The 16,680-nt window shown below is 58.5% G+C and overlaps 2 protein-coding genes across 2 annotated transcripts in view; both read left to right on the top strand.

Moving 5' to 3' along the window:
• Nucleotides 1-11,263, top strand: part of ZDHHC18 (zinc finger DHHC-type palmitoyltransferase 18) — a 17,623-nt gene extending 6,360 nt beyond the window's left edge. The window contains exons 3-9 of the mRNA XM_004705075.2: nucleotides 4,153-4,302; nucleotides 5,509-5,646; nucleotides 5,775-5,823; nucleotides 6,342-6,444; nucleotides 7,730-7,842; nucleotides 8,515-8,614; nucleotides 10,700-11,263. Of these exons, the coding sequence (XP_004705132.2) occupies nucleotides 4,153-4,302; nucleotides 5,509-5,646; nucleotides 5,775-5,823; nucleotides 6,342-6,444; nucleotides 7,730-7,842; nucleotides 8,515-8,614; nucleotides 10,700-10,741 (695 nt within the window). The 3' untranslated portion in view covers nucleotides 10,742-11,263. The remainder of the gene's footprint in view (nucleotides 1-4,152; nucleotides 4,303-5,508; nucleotides 5,647-5,774; nucleotides 5,824-6,341; nucleotides 6,445-7,729; nucleotides 7,843-8,514; nucleotides 8,615-10,699) is intronic.
• A 4,673-nt stretch (nucleotides 11,264-15,936) lies between these two features.
• SFN (stratifin) overlaps nucleotides 15,937-16,680 on the top strand; it is a 4,871-nt gene continuing 4,127 nt past the window's right edge. Inside the window, exon 1 of the mRNA XM_013005271.2 lies at nucleotides 15,937-16,678. Within this exon, the coding sequence (XP_012860725.1) occupies nucleotides 15,937-16,678 (742 nt within the window). The remainder of the gene's footprint in view (nucleotides 16,679-16,680) is intronic.

Here is a 16,680-nt window from a genome sequence, read left to right as displayed (position 1 = left end):
CGCACCACCCACCGAGCAATGGTATTTTCAGTTGCCTCACATGCATGTGAAAGTTGGACACTGACTAAGATAGACCGAAGGAAAATCCACGCATGTGGACCGTGGTGCTGGCAAGGGCTATTGGGAGCACCAGGGACTGCCAAAGAACAAGCAGCTCTGACCTGGAGACGTTCAGCCAGAATGCTCCGTAGAGACCAGGAGAGCAGGACTTTGGACATGTTATCAGGGGAGACCTGTCTGCGGGGAAGCGCACCCTGCTTGGAACAGCCCTCGGGAGGTGGGTTGACACAGTGGCTGTACTGGAACAATTGTGAGGGTGGCGCAGGACCCGGTGGCCTTTTGTTCTGTGTGTGCAGGGTAGCTTTTGAGTTGCACCTAACGACCATGACACTAGTTTTGAGGGTTTTGAGCATGGGGTGTGCGAGGCGGGCTATGTGGTGACATGGTCCTGGACCGGCCGGGCTCTGGGAGTGGAGCGTGAGAGAGTACGAAGGAAGAACCTTCAGATCTGGGAACTGGCCAGGCAGAGCCGAGGGACGGGGAAGGGCTCTGTAGAGACTCTCCAATGGGCTCCTGGTTCTGCCACTCCCCGGCTGGGTGACCTTGAGTAAATCCCTAGCCTCTCTGGGCCTTTGCTTGCTTGTTTGTAAATGGGAGTGTGGAATCGATCAGGTCCGAGGAGGGCATGTGCTGACCGTGCTGTGTGCCAGTGACTATGTGACCTGCTCTCTGAGGTTTCTCCAGCACTGTGTGATCACCAGAAAGAAGGAACCCCGTAAGGATTAAACAGGCTTTGTTTTTTGCTTTTTAAAAACAGTGTTATTGACATATAGTTTTTTAAAACCGTTTGTGAATTGGGTGGTGGCTTACAGAACAGATGATCAGTTTTACATTCAACGATTTCCGCACCGTCTGTCTCACCTCGCTCCGTTCAGTCCCTTCAGTGCGCACACGCAGCACGCTCGGACCCCGCTTCCTCCCTGTGCTTCCGGTTTCCACTCCTCCTCCTTCCCGAACCCTTCTGAACGCTGGCCTTAGGTAGTTGCTGCCCTTTTGATCGCAAGTGATTGCTGATTCTAAGGTGTGCTTGACTCTTTACATTTGATAAGCCTCAAACACGAGCTTTGGAAGTGTGGGCTCACACATTCTGCCTCTGAGCTAATAAGGTGTCCTTGGGCAAGTCACGTTCCCATAACTGTAAACTGGAGATGATGGTGATGATCTACCTGGCGGGAATATAAACAGGACGAATTAAATGACTGGGCGATCCGGGTCGTCGTCTCCTGGGACACCGAGGTCAATTGGCATCACATAGTTCACAAAGACAGTGCTCTGCAGCCTGTCTGTTGAGTAGTGGCTGCGGTCCTAAAGGCTCAGAAGCTGCCATCTAATGTCCAACGATTGGCCTGTCCCCATCGGAAAGAAAGAGGAGTGAGGAAAACCGAAAGACAGGGAAACCATTGTCCAGTGGACTCCGCGGCCGTGCCAACATTGGTGTCTGCAAAGCCGAGACCAGAAGAACTAGTTGGCGCCCAGCTACCCCCACCAGCTGCTCCACATGGATCCCCTTCGAAACCGCCGGCAGAAGAGGAGAGACAGTAGAACAGATCTCAGAATTGTAAGAGACGAGGCTTCCTGGGCCCCCACGACCACCCTTCCATCTGAAACTGAGCTCACCCTCCTGTTAGAATGAGCAGCCTTTTGAGATCCCAAGGGCAGCATTTACCCAAGAAAGGATCTCAGAGGATCAGGAAAGATGGAGGACTTTTCACCTAGTTCACGATGAAAAGGTTGTTTGTTTATTTTTTTAATTTAATGAGTTAAGTGAGCTCGTGTATGTAGAGTGCTGAGCACATTGTCCGACTCTGTGAAGGGCTTGCTTTTCTGCGTCCCCTCTCATTTCTCAGTGTTCTTCCTTCTCCGGTAGTGACGTGGTTAGGCTAGAGGCCAGGCTGTTATGTGAAAATCTACATGATGCAAAAATGGGGGTGACCTCAGCAGATCGCAAATGAGAGGATGGTGGTTTCATTAGGTAACTGCCAAAGCATCCCCTGACGCAACTGCTAACCCCGGGAGCCATGACTCACCCCAGTTGACAGGTGACCTTACCTGTTACAGCCAGTGCTACCCTCACTCACTGTGGCGTTTCTTACTGCCGGACAGACATCCTCAATGTTCAACATTGTAGTATCCTTTTATTATTGTCATAAAAATACGAGATGTGGGAGCTGATAGCAATGATGACTGTGTAACCCCTCTTGAGGGGAACGGATAACAGTTGCAGGTGAACAGACACATTGGACAGTGTAAGATCTGGTAAAAAGTATAGTATAATATAATATAATATAATATAATATAATATAATATAATATAATATAATATAATAAAGGTTCCCTGGGGGGTAGGGTAGGGGTGGGAGGGAACACAGGGGAGCTGGTAGCAAAACGTTCAAGAAGAAAGAAAATGGCCTGGAACCGATGATGGTAGCAATTGTAATTATGCTTCTTCTGATTGAATTGTGGACTGTTATAATATCTGTAAGAGCTTCCAATAAAATGATAAAGAATCCAGGAAATACCTCCCAGTACGAATGAACCTGGGGGGAACGAGGGACGTCAGACAGTTGGTAAGTGAGGAGTAGGTGTGATTCTATTAGCTCATTGCGATGACACACATTTAAGAAGCATCTTCCAACGCGGGTCACATTCATGAACTCCTGTGGTCCTTACAACGGCCCCACGAGGTGGGTGCTAATCCTGTCCCCGTTTCCATGGTTGAGGAAGCCGAGGCACAGAGAAGTTAGTGATTTGCTCGGTCACACATCTCACAAATGGTATCGGGGAAAGCCAACCAATAAGAGGTGAGCCCGTGCACCATTCTCCTATCATCCCTGCTTCGCAGAACACTGAGGCTGGGACGTCTGTTTGACGTCACCACCACACAGTCTGCCCGTCGGCCATCTGGAATTGCAGTTTGATTTGGTGTGAGGCAGGGATGCAGATGTGTGTTCCTGTATGCTTAGCTGGTGGGCCCAACACCATTGTGCAAAGACCAACCGTCTGCCCAGAAGAGGCCCTAGTCATCAGCCACGTGATCTTGTCTGTGTGGATCTGTTTTGGATTCTCTCTTCTTTCCATTGGCCAGTGTTTCCACCAGCACCGTGCTGTCCTGAGGACTGTCGCTTTGTCAGGGGTCCGGAGCTCTGCTACTGAAGCGCTCGGCTTTCCTCTTCTTCTCCATGAGTAGCTTGACTGTTCCTTTGTGCTTCCGCATAAAGTTTAGGATGACTTTGTCAGTTTCCATAAGAAAGCCTCCTGGACTTTTGATTGAGACTATTGAAACTACAGATTAATTTAGAAAGAGGAAATTTCTGTACAATATTAAGGGAAGTATGAGCAGAATTGTAATTCCTAAGGAGTTACCACCTAAAGTCAACAGTTGTATCTTGTTTATTTTACTCCCCCCCCATATATATATATGTTGTTTACTTGTTCTTATTCTAGACACCAGACACACTCTTCCATAAACATTTCAGTATGTAGCTTCAGAATATAATCTCTGTAGCCCCAATTCCATTGCCCTACCCTGTGAAATTCATATTTCCCTCATTTCAGTCTCCAGCCAGGTTTCCCCCTCTGCCTTCCAAATATCGTTTGTTGCTCCGTGGTCCCTTGTTTTCCTTTCTCCCACTACAGTTGAGGGTCCTGTGTTGCTTTTGCTTGTTAGGTCTCCAGAATCTCTGAGAATGAGCCCCCCTCTCGTGGTTGAGCGACATTGACTTGGTGCGGAGATCTGTCCAGGGGTCTTGGAGGTGGTCTCACCTTCTGGATTGGCCTGACTGTCCCTTGATTGTGTTCTGTGCTTTGTTCCTTCGTCCCCTGAACCTCCGGTAAGCCGGACCTCGGCTCCTTCTGACTCCAGGAAACCTTCCTGAGCCTGCCTTCTCTGCTGGCCCATCTCAGAGGACGAGCAGGTGTGCGAAGCCAGCACAGCGCCAGGCGCGCAGCGGCAGCTCAGGCTGCGGTAGCACTCACTGTTTGCCTCTGCTTAGGCCAGTGCTGGCTCCCCAGAAATGGGCTCTCCTGGCCAGCGGCTGGGGCTCTGGCTTCGTGCTGGCTGGAGCATCCCCCCACCCCTCTCTCCTCACTGCAGACAACACAGGCAGCTCCACGTACCGGCCACCCCCTCGGACCCGGGAAGTGATGATCAATGGGCAGATGGTGAAGCTGAAGTACTGCTTCACCTGCAAGATGTTTCGGCCACCACGGACCTCACACTGCAGTGTGTGCGACAACTGTGTGGGTGAGTGGGAGCCACCAGGTGGGGCTGCGGGGTTGGGACCGCTGAGAAAGACCAGGTGGAGGGGGAGGTGGGCGGCTGAAGTATCAGAGATGGGACAGGAAGTCCCTCGGCAGCTGTGCAGGGTCTGCATCTGGCCAGAGGTGTGGGCGGCTCTGAACCCCTTCTCCCAGGCCTTAGCCTGGTCCCCAATAAGCTCATGTGTCCAGCAACCAGGGGCTGGGGCAGACATCCTCCAGATTGGTCTATACTGAGAAGAGAAGGCTTTGCCGGCCCTGGGGACAGACTCTGATCAGATCGCCAGGGTGTGGGAGGGACAAGAATCCGGGAGCAGGAGAGGTGGAGAGGTGGCAAGAATCTGACCAGGGTGGGGATCTAGGTTCCTGTCCTACGACTTGCAGCGGTTGCTGGGGAACCAGAGTCTGTCTGGTCCCCTCTCCGCGTCCTCCAGAGGCTACGTGGCTCGGATGGGGACTGTAGGTGAGCCCCAGGGAGGGTGCCCTGTGAGAAATACCACGTGCGTAGACGGGCGAGCTATACCACTGTTGACTGTGCACAGCTCCCAGGGCGGTGAGCTCAGCGTGCCTGGAGCCCGGAGCAGCGGGGAACACCCCATGACAGCAGGCCGGAGCCGGTGACTCAGGGGCCCCACCCACCCGGGAGGGCCTGAGGCCTACAACGGGCTGGTGACGGCCATCCCCACAGGAACTCTGCCCAGCAGTCTTGAGTGTGCACCCACCCCATGCCCCCACGGGACATGGCACTGCCGTGAGCTCAGCCCTCCGACTGAGCTTGGCGGTGGGCGCTGCTGTTCCGGGGTTACCATAGTGGCTGAGAGCAGAGAGCAGGACTTGGGCCCTTGGCTGTTGGTGGGGGCCCAGGGTTGTCGATCAGGTGCTTTCTGTGGGTCTTTACTGGCCACCTCCTCGGTGATAAGTCCATGTGTCAACCCACTGCTGCCCAGGCAAGAGAGGCAGATGACAGGGGCCCCCACCCAGCCTGCGTCGGAGCCGGTCTTCAGGCAGTGGCAGAGACCCGAGGAGCCTGGGAGACAGCGGGGGTCAGGCGGCCAGAACAGGGTGTGTCCAAAGAATTGAGAGCTGGCCGGTGGGCAGTGGACCGGGCGGAGGCCTGCGAGCACCTGCACTGGCTGTGGGCCGGCAGACACAGACAGACAGACATTAACCCCGGCCCCGTGCCCGCTTGCAGAACGGTTTGACCATCACTGCCCCTGGGTGGGCAACTGTGTCGGGAGACGCAACTACCGCTTCTTCTATGCGTTCATTCTCTCCCTCTCCTTCCTGACGGCCTTCATCTTCGCCTGCGTGGTCACCCACCTGACATTGCGTGAGTGAGGGGAGGGAGGGAGGAGGGGCGGTGGAGCAGGCGGCCGCGGGCACCAGGGTGTGGTCAACCACCCCCCCCCTCACCGTCCCCGCCTGAGCTGTGCCTGCCTGCCATTTCTTCCTCCCCAGGCTCTCAGGGAAGCAACTTCCTCTCCACTCTGAAGGACACGCCAGCCAGATATCCTTTGCTGACTGGTGGGCGGCCTGGTGGGAACCTGAGGCCCCATCACTGCGGCAGGTTCCCACGGGGGTCGGTGCCGCGTGCGTGCGTGTTTGTCCCCCGGAGTCCGACGCACCTGTTGCTTCTGTTCCCAGTGCTCCATGCTGGTGTAGCCAAGGGTTCCCAGAAGCACAGTCCCTGTCTCTGGGCACGGGCGTGGGGAGCCAGGCTTGGAAGCCCTACCAAGCTTCGTAGGCCATGTCATGGCTGTGATTCTGTTGCCGCCCCCCGCCACACAGCCCATGGTCGCCTCACCCTCTCCAGGATGGCTCCCATAACTCTCCTTGGGTGCAGGCGGTGAGCCTGCTGAGAACTAGTGACTGAGCCCCAGGAAGGGCGGGGTTACAGAGCAGATTTCTTTCTGGGAAGAAGCTCCCTAGGAGGCTAGGTGAGAGAGGCCAGTGTGGCCCACTCCCAGGCCCTGCCCTGCCCTGCCCGCTCAGAGCCCCGCGTGGACGGCCCTTGACTGCGCTCACCGTGCTGGAGCTGGTGATCTGCTTCTTCTCCATCTGGTCCATCCTGGGCCTCTCAGGGTTTCACACTTACCTCGTCGCCTCCAACCTGACAACCAACGAAGATGTGAGTGAGCCTCCTGGGGACGGTCCTCAGGCGGCAGGGCTGAGGGAGCCTGCAGCCCCTGGGGCATCCGGGCCCACGGACTGCTGGGGGAACCCGGGTGGAGGTGGGTGGGACGGGACAGCCAGCTGCTCCTTCCTGGCTCACCCTCCTGGGACTCTCATCCCTGGACGCGGGTGCCCAAGGCCCCTGGCAGCTTTTCTCCGCAGCCCCACCAGGGGCAGCAGCCCGTCCCCCACAGCAGGCACTCCTTGGCCATGCTACTTGTCCAGAGTGCTTCTCATCCCCGTCTGCTCCCTGGGTGGGCAACATGCCCACCGAGGCTGAGAAAACAGCTGAGCTGCTTCCTCCTTTGATGTTTGAGTGGCTCGCCCTGGGCAGGGACCGAGCCAGAGCTCACCATGTGGTGCCCTCATAGAGATCACGGCCGTGGCTCCTCTGTGCTCGGCCACGCCGCACTGCAGCCAGCAGAGATGCGACTGTCCTCAGATGCCCTCGGGAGCACCTGTAGTGCCAGGAGCCGCCCGGACAGTGGGCTCTGTGGGCCCTCCCTACCTGCCGTTGTGCAGATCCCCCCCATCAGTGAGCACCGTGTGAACACCTACTGTGTGCTCAGCCCTGGGCGCCGTGGCCACCTTCCCAAGCCATCTAGGGCATCTCTTCCAGGGGCCGCCACCAGGCAGAAAACGTAGTTTGACCATCTGCCCTCCTGGGAAACCTCACACACGTGACCATGCGTCATGTTCCCCAGGGTGACCCAGAGTAGGAGTGAGTCCGTCAGTAGCTCCCAGCATGCTCTGCTGGCTGCTGCTCTCTCGGATGTTACTAGCTGGGTGCAGGCTGGCACTGGCCCTTTCCTGCAGAGCTCAGTGCCTGTGGGAGCTGAGGACCCGGGCGAGGGCTGCCAGGGCCTCACTGAGTGCTCCCACAAAACTGCTTTTTGCCCGCATTTTGTAAATGGGGAGTGAGATTCACAGTGATGGTCTGTTGGGTTATACAGCTACCAGCGGCAGGCCCAGGGCTTGCTGCCTGGTCAGCTGGGGCCCTGTGCCCATGTACTACCCTCCCTCTCTGGTGCTGGCCAGGGGGAGGGTGGAATCCCCCCAAGTGTGCTCAGAAACCACCCCTTGAGCTTTGCTTTGTCTTCAGTCCTAGTGAGGGGCGCCTTCATCTTCCCCAGTCCTCACAGAATGGCCCGGGCTCCGCTGTGCCCCTCTGGGAGTCCACATGCCTTCCTAAGGCAGAGAAGGCCTGAGAGACCTGAGCCAGGCCTCTTCCCTGCTTGCAGATCAAAGGCTCTTGGTCCAGCAAGAGGGGCGGCGAGGCCTCCGTCAACCCCTACAGCCATAAGAGTGTTCTCACCAACTGCTGTGCTGTGCTCTGTGGCCCCCTACCTCCGAGGTAAGCAGAGAGGCCACGGTGACTGCCCTGCAAGGTGGGGGGTGGCACTGGGAGGAGGCCACGTGTCCCAGAGGGTCTGGGTATGAGTGGACCTCTCCCCACACCTCGGGCACCCTCGGTGGACAGTGTGTACAGCGCATTGGTCAGGTACGAGACTTGTGGAGATCTGTTACTTGTCACAACGCATAGGTGTTCGTTGTAGAAAAAGCTGAACACGAGATATGAACACGAGCTACTTAGATCTTACATAGAACCCTGCCCGCCAAGGTTGACCACAGGAACATGTCGCGGGCCTGGTGCCTGGCTCACCACTGCAGACCCGACACCAGGGGGAGCCCGAGGGACAGGACAGACGGCTCAGGCCTGCCTTCCCCAACTCCCCAGCACCCCTGCCGTCCTGGGAGAAACAGTAGCTGCCTTGAGTCCCAGGACACCCTTCACCCTTGCTTTAGACAGAGGGCCAGTCCGAATTCCTTGTGGCTGAAAGCCGAGGGGGACTTTCTGGACGAGCAGGGTCTTGAGCCCCTGCTGAGAGCTGCCCCCCCACCCCCCCAGCCTTCCTGGGCTGGGGCTTTCTTTGGATGGGAGTTGGGCCTTCTGCCACCCCTGGGCCGCCCCTCTGGTGCCTGGGTTGGCAGAGCCTTGATGTGCCCCCTGCTTTGTGTCTGGAAGCCTGATCGACCGGAGGGGATTTGTGCAGGCTGACGCTGTGCTGCCCTCACCCATCAGAAGCGAAGAGCCGGCCTGCGGAGCCAAGCCCGATGCCAGCATGGTAGGAGGCCATCCTTGAAGGGGGCTCCGTACTTGCCACCTGCTGGCCTGCCTGCCCTTCCACACTCACCTGCTGCCTGCCCTGTACACCTGCTGGGACCCTCCCTGTTCCATCCCAGGGAAGCCGAGCCGCCAGACTCCAGTCTTTTCGTATTTATTTCCTACCCCTGTGCGGCTTCCCAGACCATCCCATGGCTAGACCTCTGCTCCCAAACCCAGGTCCCCGCGCCTTGGGCCCCAGACCACCCCTACCACCCCCAGGTGATCCGGGGCAGGAATGATGCGAAGCAAGGGGACCAGGCCTCCCCTGGGTCCTGTGGGAGGGACGCAGAGGCACCCTCTGAGAGGAGCTGCCGGCCCTATGTGCCGCTTGGGGTGGGGCTCCTCGATCTTATCCTGATCGGTCTTGTTTCCAATGGCGGTGGCCAGGAAGACCAAGAAGGCCCAGCAGGGAGGGGAGGAGGCAGTGTGGGAACCCGTCGGCCAGCCAGGCACCCAAAGCCTCCGCTCCTTCAAATCCCTGCAGAACACTCGGGAGGGGACCCTGTCCCACCCCTCCTGCCTGGGGGCCAGGCGCAAGGGGGGGGGGTTCTCCCAGGGACCCTGGCCCACCCAGCTCACTCCCAAGTCAGGTCTGGGGGTGGGCAGGTTATACCCATGCTGGCAATACTTGAAACGGTGTATTAATGCTGGGTATTTTGCACAATTTTATAGACTTCTTTTCTAAGTCGCGGTTTTTAAATGCAAAGGGAAAAAAAGTCAGCGCGTTGCTGTCTGGGTGAGGGTTCTCCACAGGCGGGTCCGTCCGTCCCAGTGAGTGCCCGTAGGAGCCGGACCGTGAGCGTGCGTGCTTCTGGTTGCTGCGTGAGAGAGTGTGGCTGCCCCGCTTCCCCATCCCCTAGGATGTTCCCCTCCCTGTCCAGCCCCCAAGCGTCCGCAGTGGGGAGGGGAGCATGTCCCTGGGTCACTGGCGACTCCAGGGCTCTCCTGGGGCTGAGGCCCTGTTGCCCCAGCACTGCAGACAACCCGCAGCAGGGACTCTGACGCCACCCAGCCCCCAGGTTAGGCTTCCAGCTCTGACCTGCCCAGACTGGCTGCGGCAGGGTGTGGTGGGTGGGGTGATGGCAGTATGGGGAGTTGCTGTCATCCTAGGAGCCACCGGGCCCCTCCCAGCTCTGAAGATGGGGTCCCAGTTGGGGCTGGGGGCCAGGGTGTCTCTGCTGCCTGGGGGCGGCCAGCCGGAGAAGAGGAAGGAAGGAGTGGGGTCAGCCAGTGCAGGGTATACTCAGAACTCGAAGGATGTCCCGTCTGGGCCTGGAGCTGTGGTGTCTTATCAAAATAGACAGAGAATTGCCCCTCCTTTCCCCTGCAAGTGGGTGAGACCGGTGGGAAGAGACATAAGCAGGCCCCCAGATGGCGGCCTTCCTTTGCCCAGGAGCTGGTAGTCACAGGCAGAGCTGGGAAGGGGCGGCCCCGGGGCTCTTTATGGGGTGAACAGCTTGGCCCCAGCCTGCAGTGGCCTAGAAGGTGGGGGGTGGGGTGGTAAGGAGGAACGCCCGCCCACCTGCCTTTTATTTAAGCCAGTATTCTTTGTTTCTTGCCTGTAATAAATTTTTGTTTCTAAGAGTTGATTTGGTTTCGTTTGGATTTTGTTTTTCTTTGGCTGAGGTTATAGCTGGCAACCCTCTGCACTTTCTGCCCAAAGTGGGGGGGTCTCTGCGGGCAGCCTGGGGATGCGGGCAGCCCGGGGCCATGGCCAGGGCTCTCCTCTCCTGAGCGGGCAGAGGGGAGAAGGCTGCAGCCTGCCCCCGAGGCCCTGAGACCAGGTCATCCTGTTCTTTGTTCACCCCTTGACCTTCCCGTCTTGGGGGAAGAGACCCCCCAAACTCTTCCACTCTGCTGCGTCCCCTCCTGAGTCCCAGCTACTGGGCCCAGCTTTAAAAAAAACAAAAATAAAGGACAAAGGACGATGAGACCATAGATCCAGCTGGAAAACCAGAGCCCCTAGCAATCCCCCACCAACTGGGTGGCAGGGCCCATGTGGACGCTTCTAGACAGTGGCCCACCTCTCTGGTATCTTCCTCAGGAGGACACCTGTCAGGACTTTGCCATCTCCTGCACAGCCTGAGGGGAGCTAACAGGCCTCTTTGCAGAGGGTTAGCTGGTAAGACCGTATCTCCCCCGTTGGCCAGCCCTGCCTCGCCCCCCACCCACCATCTCATTCATCCTCATCGCATGCCGGTCAGCCCCACGGAGCTCACTCAGCTGTCTGGTGTGTGGTGCAGTGTGCGTGCTGGCAGTGGTAGGGCCCCCAGGGTCCCCCTGACACAGGAGGACGGAGGGGGCAGGCAAGGCTAAGAGAGCCCAGCCAGCCCCATTCTGGTCTGCAAGAGGTGCTCTCCGTGTGTAGCAGGAGGTGAAGGGTGAGGCGGAGGCTTGGGTGCTGCCCTGGTGGCATCCTGGTGTACTGGAGCCCTTGGTCACTAACACTGTTAGATCCTGGCTTCCTGTCCCTGCTGAGCTTTCTCTGACCTGCCCACTTCCTCCCCTGCTCTGCTGCCTCAGCCCCGGCCCCCGAGGGAGAGGCAGCACCTGTCCCCAAGGCCACCTCTAACCCTCTCTCTTCTCCTCCTGTGCTGTCCTGCCGGGGACCTCCAGTGTGTGAGGGGGCTTAAGGACCTCCTGAGGACCACTGCTCTCTGCCTCTCCAGGAACGGCCTGGGGGGAGCCAGGCGCCCGTCACTTCTACCTGCCTAGCCTGTGGCCTGTCTGCCACCGTCTGTGCCTACAGGGTCTGTGCCCTAGCCCGGCCCACATATGTGCTTTTTAGGGCTCCTCCCCCAGGGGGCAGGGGCTGGCCTCTTTGCCCCCACCCCACACCATGCCGGGGCGGAGGACAGACAGCCATCTGCAGCAAAAGCAGCAGCGGCATCATGCTTTGCTGACACCCTCCCTTCCCGCGCCCCTTCCCCAGATGGGAAAGAGATCAAGACTAGGAATCTTGTCTTACAGCCTGCCCAGACCCTCTCCTCCCCTCCCCTCCAAAGCAGGCACAGCTTTAATCGAGCCAAGCAGGTTTCTTCCAGAGCCCGCTGGGGTGTGGGATGTGACGCTGCCAAACAGGTCTGGTAACTGTTGGAAGCACTGCTGGCTTATCCCTGTTCCCACAGCCCCTCCACCCCCACCCCCCAGGAGTAGGGAGGCTGCTGCCCCTGGGCCCCAGCACTGAGGGCCTGAGGGCTTCACGGTGGCCCGTGTCCTCCAAGGAGCGGAGGGGACAAGCTGGCCCAGGAGGCAGCAGGGCCAGCACAGGGGGCTTGCTTACCGTGTCCTGTACCTTTTAAAACCACAATAAAGCCCCTCTTGCCGTAGCCTCACCGTCTGCTGCTACCACCTTTACTTTGGGTCTGGGGTGGGGCGGGAGTGGGTGTGCAGGAAGGCACGCAGCCCACCCTCACGTCCAGCTTTGTCCAGCTGGTTAGTGCAGCCCTGGGGGGGTCTATGAAAAAAAAAAAAGGTACAACAAAGCCAGGGGGACAGGGAAGGGTGGCCTGTGTTCTCCCCCCAAACTCCTGGAGACACCCCCATCCCCCAGACTTAGCTGATCTGTCAGCCCAGGCTGAGAGAGGTTGAACGTCAGTCTGTAACTGTCACACCCCTGAACGGAGCCCAGCCCAGGGCAGGATTCTCACGGAACCTTCTCACAGAGAGACAGACAGACCAGGCTAAAAGCTAAAATGTTGTCATTACAGCTGCCACTGACCAAGGGCTTCCCAATACCAGGCCGTTCTCTCAGCCTAACCTGTGAGGAAGGCAACATCAGCCTTTTCACCAAAGGCTTATAGGACTTCCCCAAGGTAAAGCAGTCAAGTCCAGGACTCCAGCTTGCCTTCTGCCCCTGCCCCTGTACACCCACCTGTCTGCACTACCTTCAGAATGAGTGCAGTCCATCTGTTCAGGAGGGTGGGCCTCTTAGAGGGAGAAACCACTAAATGTAGAGACCTCTGAGCCAGCAGGGGGCTGAGAGGTCCTCCACCCGGGGCTCAATATGCTGATGGGCTAACAGGCCAGAGGCAGGCAGGGACGTGCCCAAGTCCTGAAACTGGCCGGAAAGTAATCTCTAATCTCGTACTTCTCAGCACTTCTCAGCTTGACCTTATTGGTCTCCGCACATTCCAGTCTCCAGGAGCCGGGATTAGTCCGGAAGCTCGGGGATACCCTGAACTGCAGAGCCCTGGGGAGAAAATGACTCCCCTGGCTGCGTCCCTGAGAACAAGGCTGGTACCTCCTCCCAAAGACAATTGTTTGGATACTTCGACTCTGGTTCACAACCAACCCAGGAAAGAAGGTGCTGCGGCCTCATCTGGTCACCTATTTAATGAGACCGTCCCATGACAAAATGTCCTAGGGGGTTCTTTCTGGAAGCGGACCGAACCCCGCATGCTGCTATTAATCAGAGCCCTTTCTGTTCTCAGCGGAGCCAGAGAGCAGCTGATCACAGCCCTGTGTCACGACTCTCAGGTCTGTGATAACCCCAAGAAGGGCTGGTTCCCGGCCCAGATGCCTTGTGCTCTGCACAGGATGGCGAGGGGGCAAGGCAGCATGAGGAAAGCCCCTTTGGGCTCCCGGCCCAGCTCCTGCCCTACTGACTCAGGCATCTGACTGCATGGAGCTCCGAGCCCCGCCAGGGCCTGCTGCCTCCTGCCCACCTGGGCTCGCAGACGTGGGAAATGAAGGCCGGAGGCAAAGGGAGGCGCCTGAGACAGCAGGAACTGAGTCAGGATCGACAGGCCAGAGCCGGCAGGAGTTAGACAGTTCGGCTCCCAGATTTCCGTCTGCCCTTCGATGGGTTGGGGGGACAACTCTGTCCCCCTGCTCGGGCCTGTGCTGAGGGCCTGGGGCTTGTCGTTTGAACCATGAACCAGGGTCCGGCCCCCTGGTTTAAATGGTGTAGAGAAGTGTCCCTCCGTGCACATGTCCCTCCCCAGTCCCTGATCCTGCCTGCCTGCCTGCCTTCCAGCTTCCCCCCAGGGACTTGGGGAAGCCCAGTGCCAAGGAAGGTCCCTGCAGAATGTACTAGATGGTGAGGTCGGAAGGCAGGGCTGTGGGAGGGCCTCTCTCCCTGTGGATGCTCTCACCCGCTTGCCGGGGCAGGTGCTGGGCTCACAGGGAGGTCGGGTTGGGGCCCTTCCTCTAGTCAGGCTCAGCTCCGTGGCAGTGCTGTGCGCGGAGGCTCGTGAGAAAGGTGCATCTTGTTCTGTTTTGTTTTGCCCACAGAATGGGGTACCATGCACTCTGCTAAGTGCTTTCTAGTAACACACTGAATCCCCGGGAGTCTCATTTTACACCGACAGGCACTGAGGGCCAGGTTGCCGTAACGGGACCAAGGCCACAGTCTATGATTGGAGCCTAAGCACTCCAAACGCACCGAGTCTAAGCTCGTGGTCTTCCGTTAACAAACTGTGCTCACGGCGATGGAAACTGTAGAGAACATAGAAAAGTCTAAAGGGGGGAGAAAAACCCAGCATCGCACTACGTCGAGGTGCCCTCCCCCAGCGGACAGTTTACTGTTTCCCCGTCCATTGTTTCTCCCGTGAGCGCCCGTCCAGGGTGAGCGGGGCCTTGGCATGTTGGAGCCACCAGCCCCCCCCCCCCCCCCCTGCTTCCTTGGAAACCACGAAGCATCAGCCCAGGCTCGTCTCTGCGCTTCTTCCTGGGAGCAAAACTACAACAAAAGGCAGGGCTCACCGTGGGGCCCCACCGCCTGCCCTAAGATTCCTTTCAGGAGAGCAACCCCCAAGAGGAACCAGGGGCAGGCCAGGCCTGCGAGGGGGATCCACCTTCGTGGATTCGACGGCTGAAGTCCCGCCAGGGGAGCCCCACCCCAGGATCCCAGAGTCCTCTGGGAGCTCTGGCTAGGAGTTAGGAGAGTAGGCAGGGACCCACCCTCACTGGCTCAGACACCTTTAGCTGAAACATGGCCAACTCAAACCGAGGGCCTCAGATGATCAGGGACAGAAGGTGGCCAAGGGAGAAGTCTGGGTCAGAGGGAGGGCCTGACCCCGGAGCACAGACAAATGGCCGGCGGGAGGCAGCACTCAGCCGGCACTGCTGTCCCAGAACCCCAAAGGGTACATATCACCACCCTGCTCTGATCAGCTCCAGGTTGCTGGCAGTGTCCCCCACGGGACCAAAAGGGATGAGCGTCCAGGTGGCCTGCTTCCCAGGCTCTTGACAGAGGGCAGGCTGAGTCAGGCAGGAAAGTGGGCCAGCCAGGGAGCTGGGCCCCCGCCCTCCGCGAGCGCCATTGATAGATGGCAGGCAGTGTGGAGGTGGGGGGGAGTGGGGGGGAGGCCGCCTGGCATGGAGAGCCAGAGGGGAAGTCCGTAAACAAGTGGCAACAGGCCGCTGACTTGAAAGGGAAAATTGTGCAGCGATGGGGAAGGTGTCTGACCAACCTACTGGTGACTAATCACAAAGGCTGGGCTGGAGCGTCAGTGGCCGCTCGTTAAACACCTCATTAAGTGGTACCCTGAAAGCTGCCACCTCTGCACTCTGGGGATTCAGAGGGGACAGGACCCTGAGGAGGAGTGAGGGCACAGGACCATCTTCTGGCAGACTCAGGAAGAAGCCAGGCGCCCGCTTGCAAATACAGCCAGAGGCCTCCTCGGGCGAGGAGGCAAAGGGAGTGAGGGAGGAGTCTGAGCCCGTTTACTGGCTGTGTGACCCTGAACTCATCTCACCCCTTCTTGGCCTCAGTGTCCCCATCTCTAAAGTGGGAGGAATCACAGTCCCGCCCACCTGACAGAAGCCTGGTAGGGATTACATTAGCTCACGGATAGTAAGGTGCTTGGGCTTCTGCAGGGGTGGAAGTGTATCTTCAGGATTCTTCTGCGGGTGTTTCCAGGACTGAAGCAGGCAAGAAGCTGACGCCATCCTTACCTCCCCGCTGGAAGAACACTAGTTAGGAGGATCCGATTTAAAACTGGAACAGCTACCTAACATGGGCATGTAATGGCAGTCCTGAACTGAGGGGGGCAGCCAGTAGCCCCAAAGGTGCCTGTGCATGTGGGGGTCCACGCCCACATTTCTGTAGCTGACTGTCCCGATGACTCACCCCACTCTTACCTTTAAGGAAGAGCCGGAAAGGGTGTGGGGAGAAGAGAAGAGAGAGGCAGGGTCTGGTTCTGGGCCCGCCCCCTGCCCCTCCCCACGCTCCTTTGGGTCAGGCCACTCAGCCAAAAGGCAGGCAGACAGCACCAGTCCAGCATTGGTCTTGAAGAAGCCAATTAGCTCGCCGCCTGCCTGTCCGTCCCCAGAGCCATGGAGAGAGCCAGCCTGATCCAGAAGGCCAAGTTGGCCGAGCAGGCCGAGCGCTATGAGGACATGGCCGCTTTCATGAAAGGCACCGTGGAGAAGGGCGAGGAGCTGTCCTGTGAGGAGCGCAACCTGCTCTCAGTGGCCTACAAGAACGTGGTGGGTGGCCAGAGAGCGGCCTGGAGGGTCCTGTCCAGCATCGAGCAGAAGAGCAACGAGGAGGGGGCTGAAGAGAAGGGCCCTGAGGTGCAAGAGTACCGGGAGAAGGTGGAGACCGAGCTCCGGGGGGTGTGCGACACGGTGCTGGGCCTGCTGGACAGCCACCTCATCAAGGAGGCCGGCGACGCCGAGTGCCGCGTCTTCTACCTGAAGATGAAGGGTGACTACTACCGATACCTGGCCGAGGTGGCCACCGGGGACGACAAGAAGCGCACTATCGACTCGGCCCGGGCAGCCTACCAGGAGGCCATGGACATCAGCAAGAAGGAAATGCCCCCCACCAACCCCATCCGCCTGGGCCTCGCCCTGAACTTCTCCGTCTTCCACTATGAGATCGCCAACAGCCCCGAGGAGGCCATCTCACTGGCCAAGACCACGTTCGACGAGGCCATGGCCGACCTGCACACGCTCAGCGAGGACTCCTACAAGGACAGCACCCTCATCATGCAGCTGCTGCGAGACAATCTGACCCTCTGGACGGCCGACCACGCCGGGGAAGAAGCAGCCGAGGCGCCCGCGGAGCCCCAGAGC

This window comes from Echinops telfairi, unplaced genomic scaffold (assembly GCF_000313985.2).
Source record: "Echinops telfairi isolate 266 unplaced genomic scaffold, ASM31398v2 ScPeMD7_7457;HRSCAF=8495, whole genome shotgun sequence".
In the NCBI taxonomy this organism is placed as follows: Eukaryota; Metazoa; Chordata; class Mammalia; order Afrosoricida; family Tenrecidae; genus Echinops; species Echinops telfairi.
The sequence above is the reverse complement of the archived record's forward strand: the minus strand, read 5'-3'. Positions and strand labels throughout refer to the sequence as shown.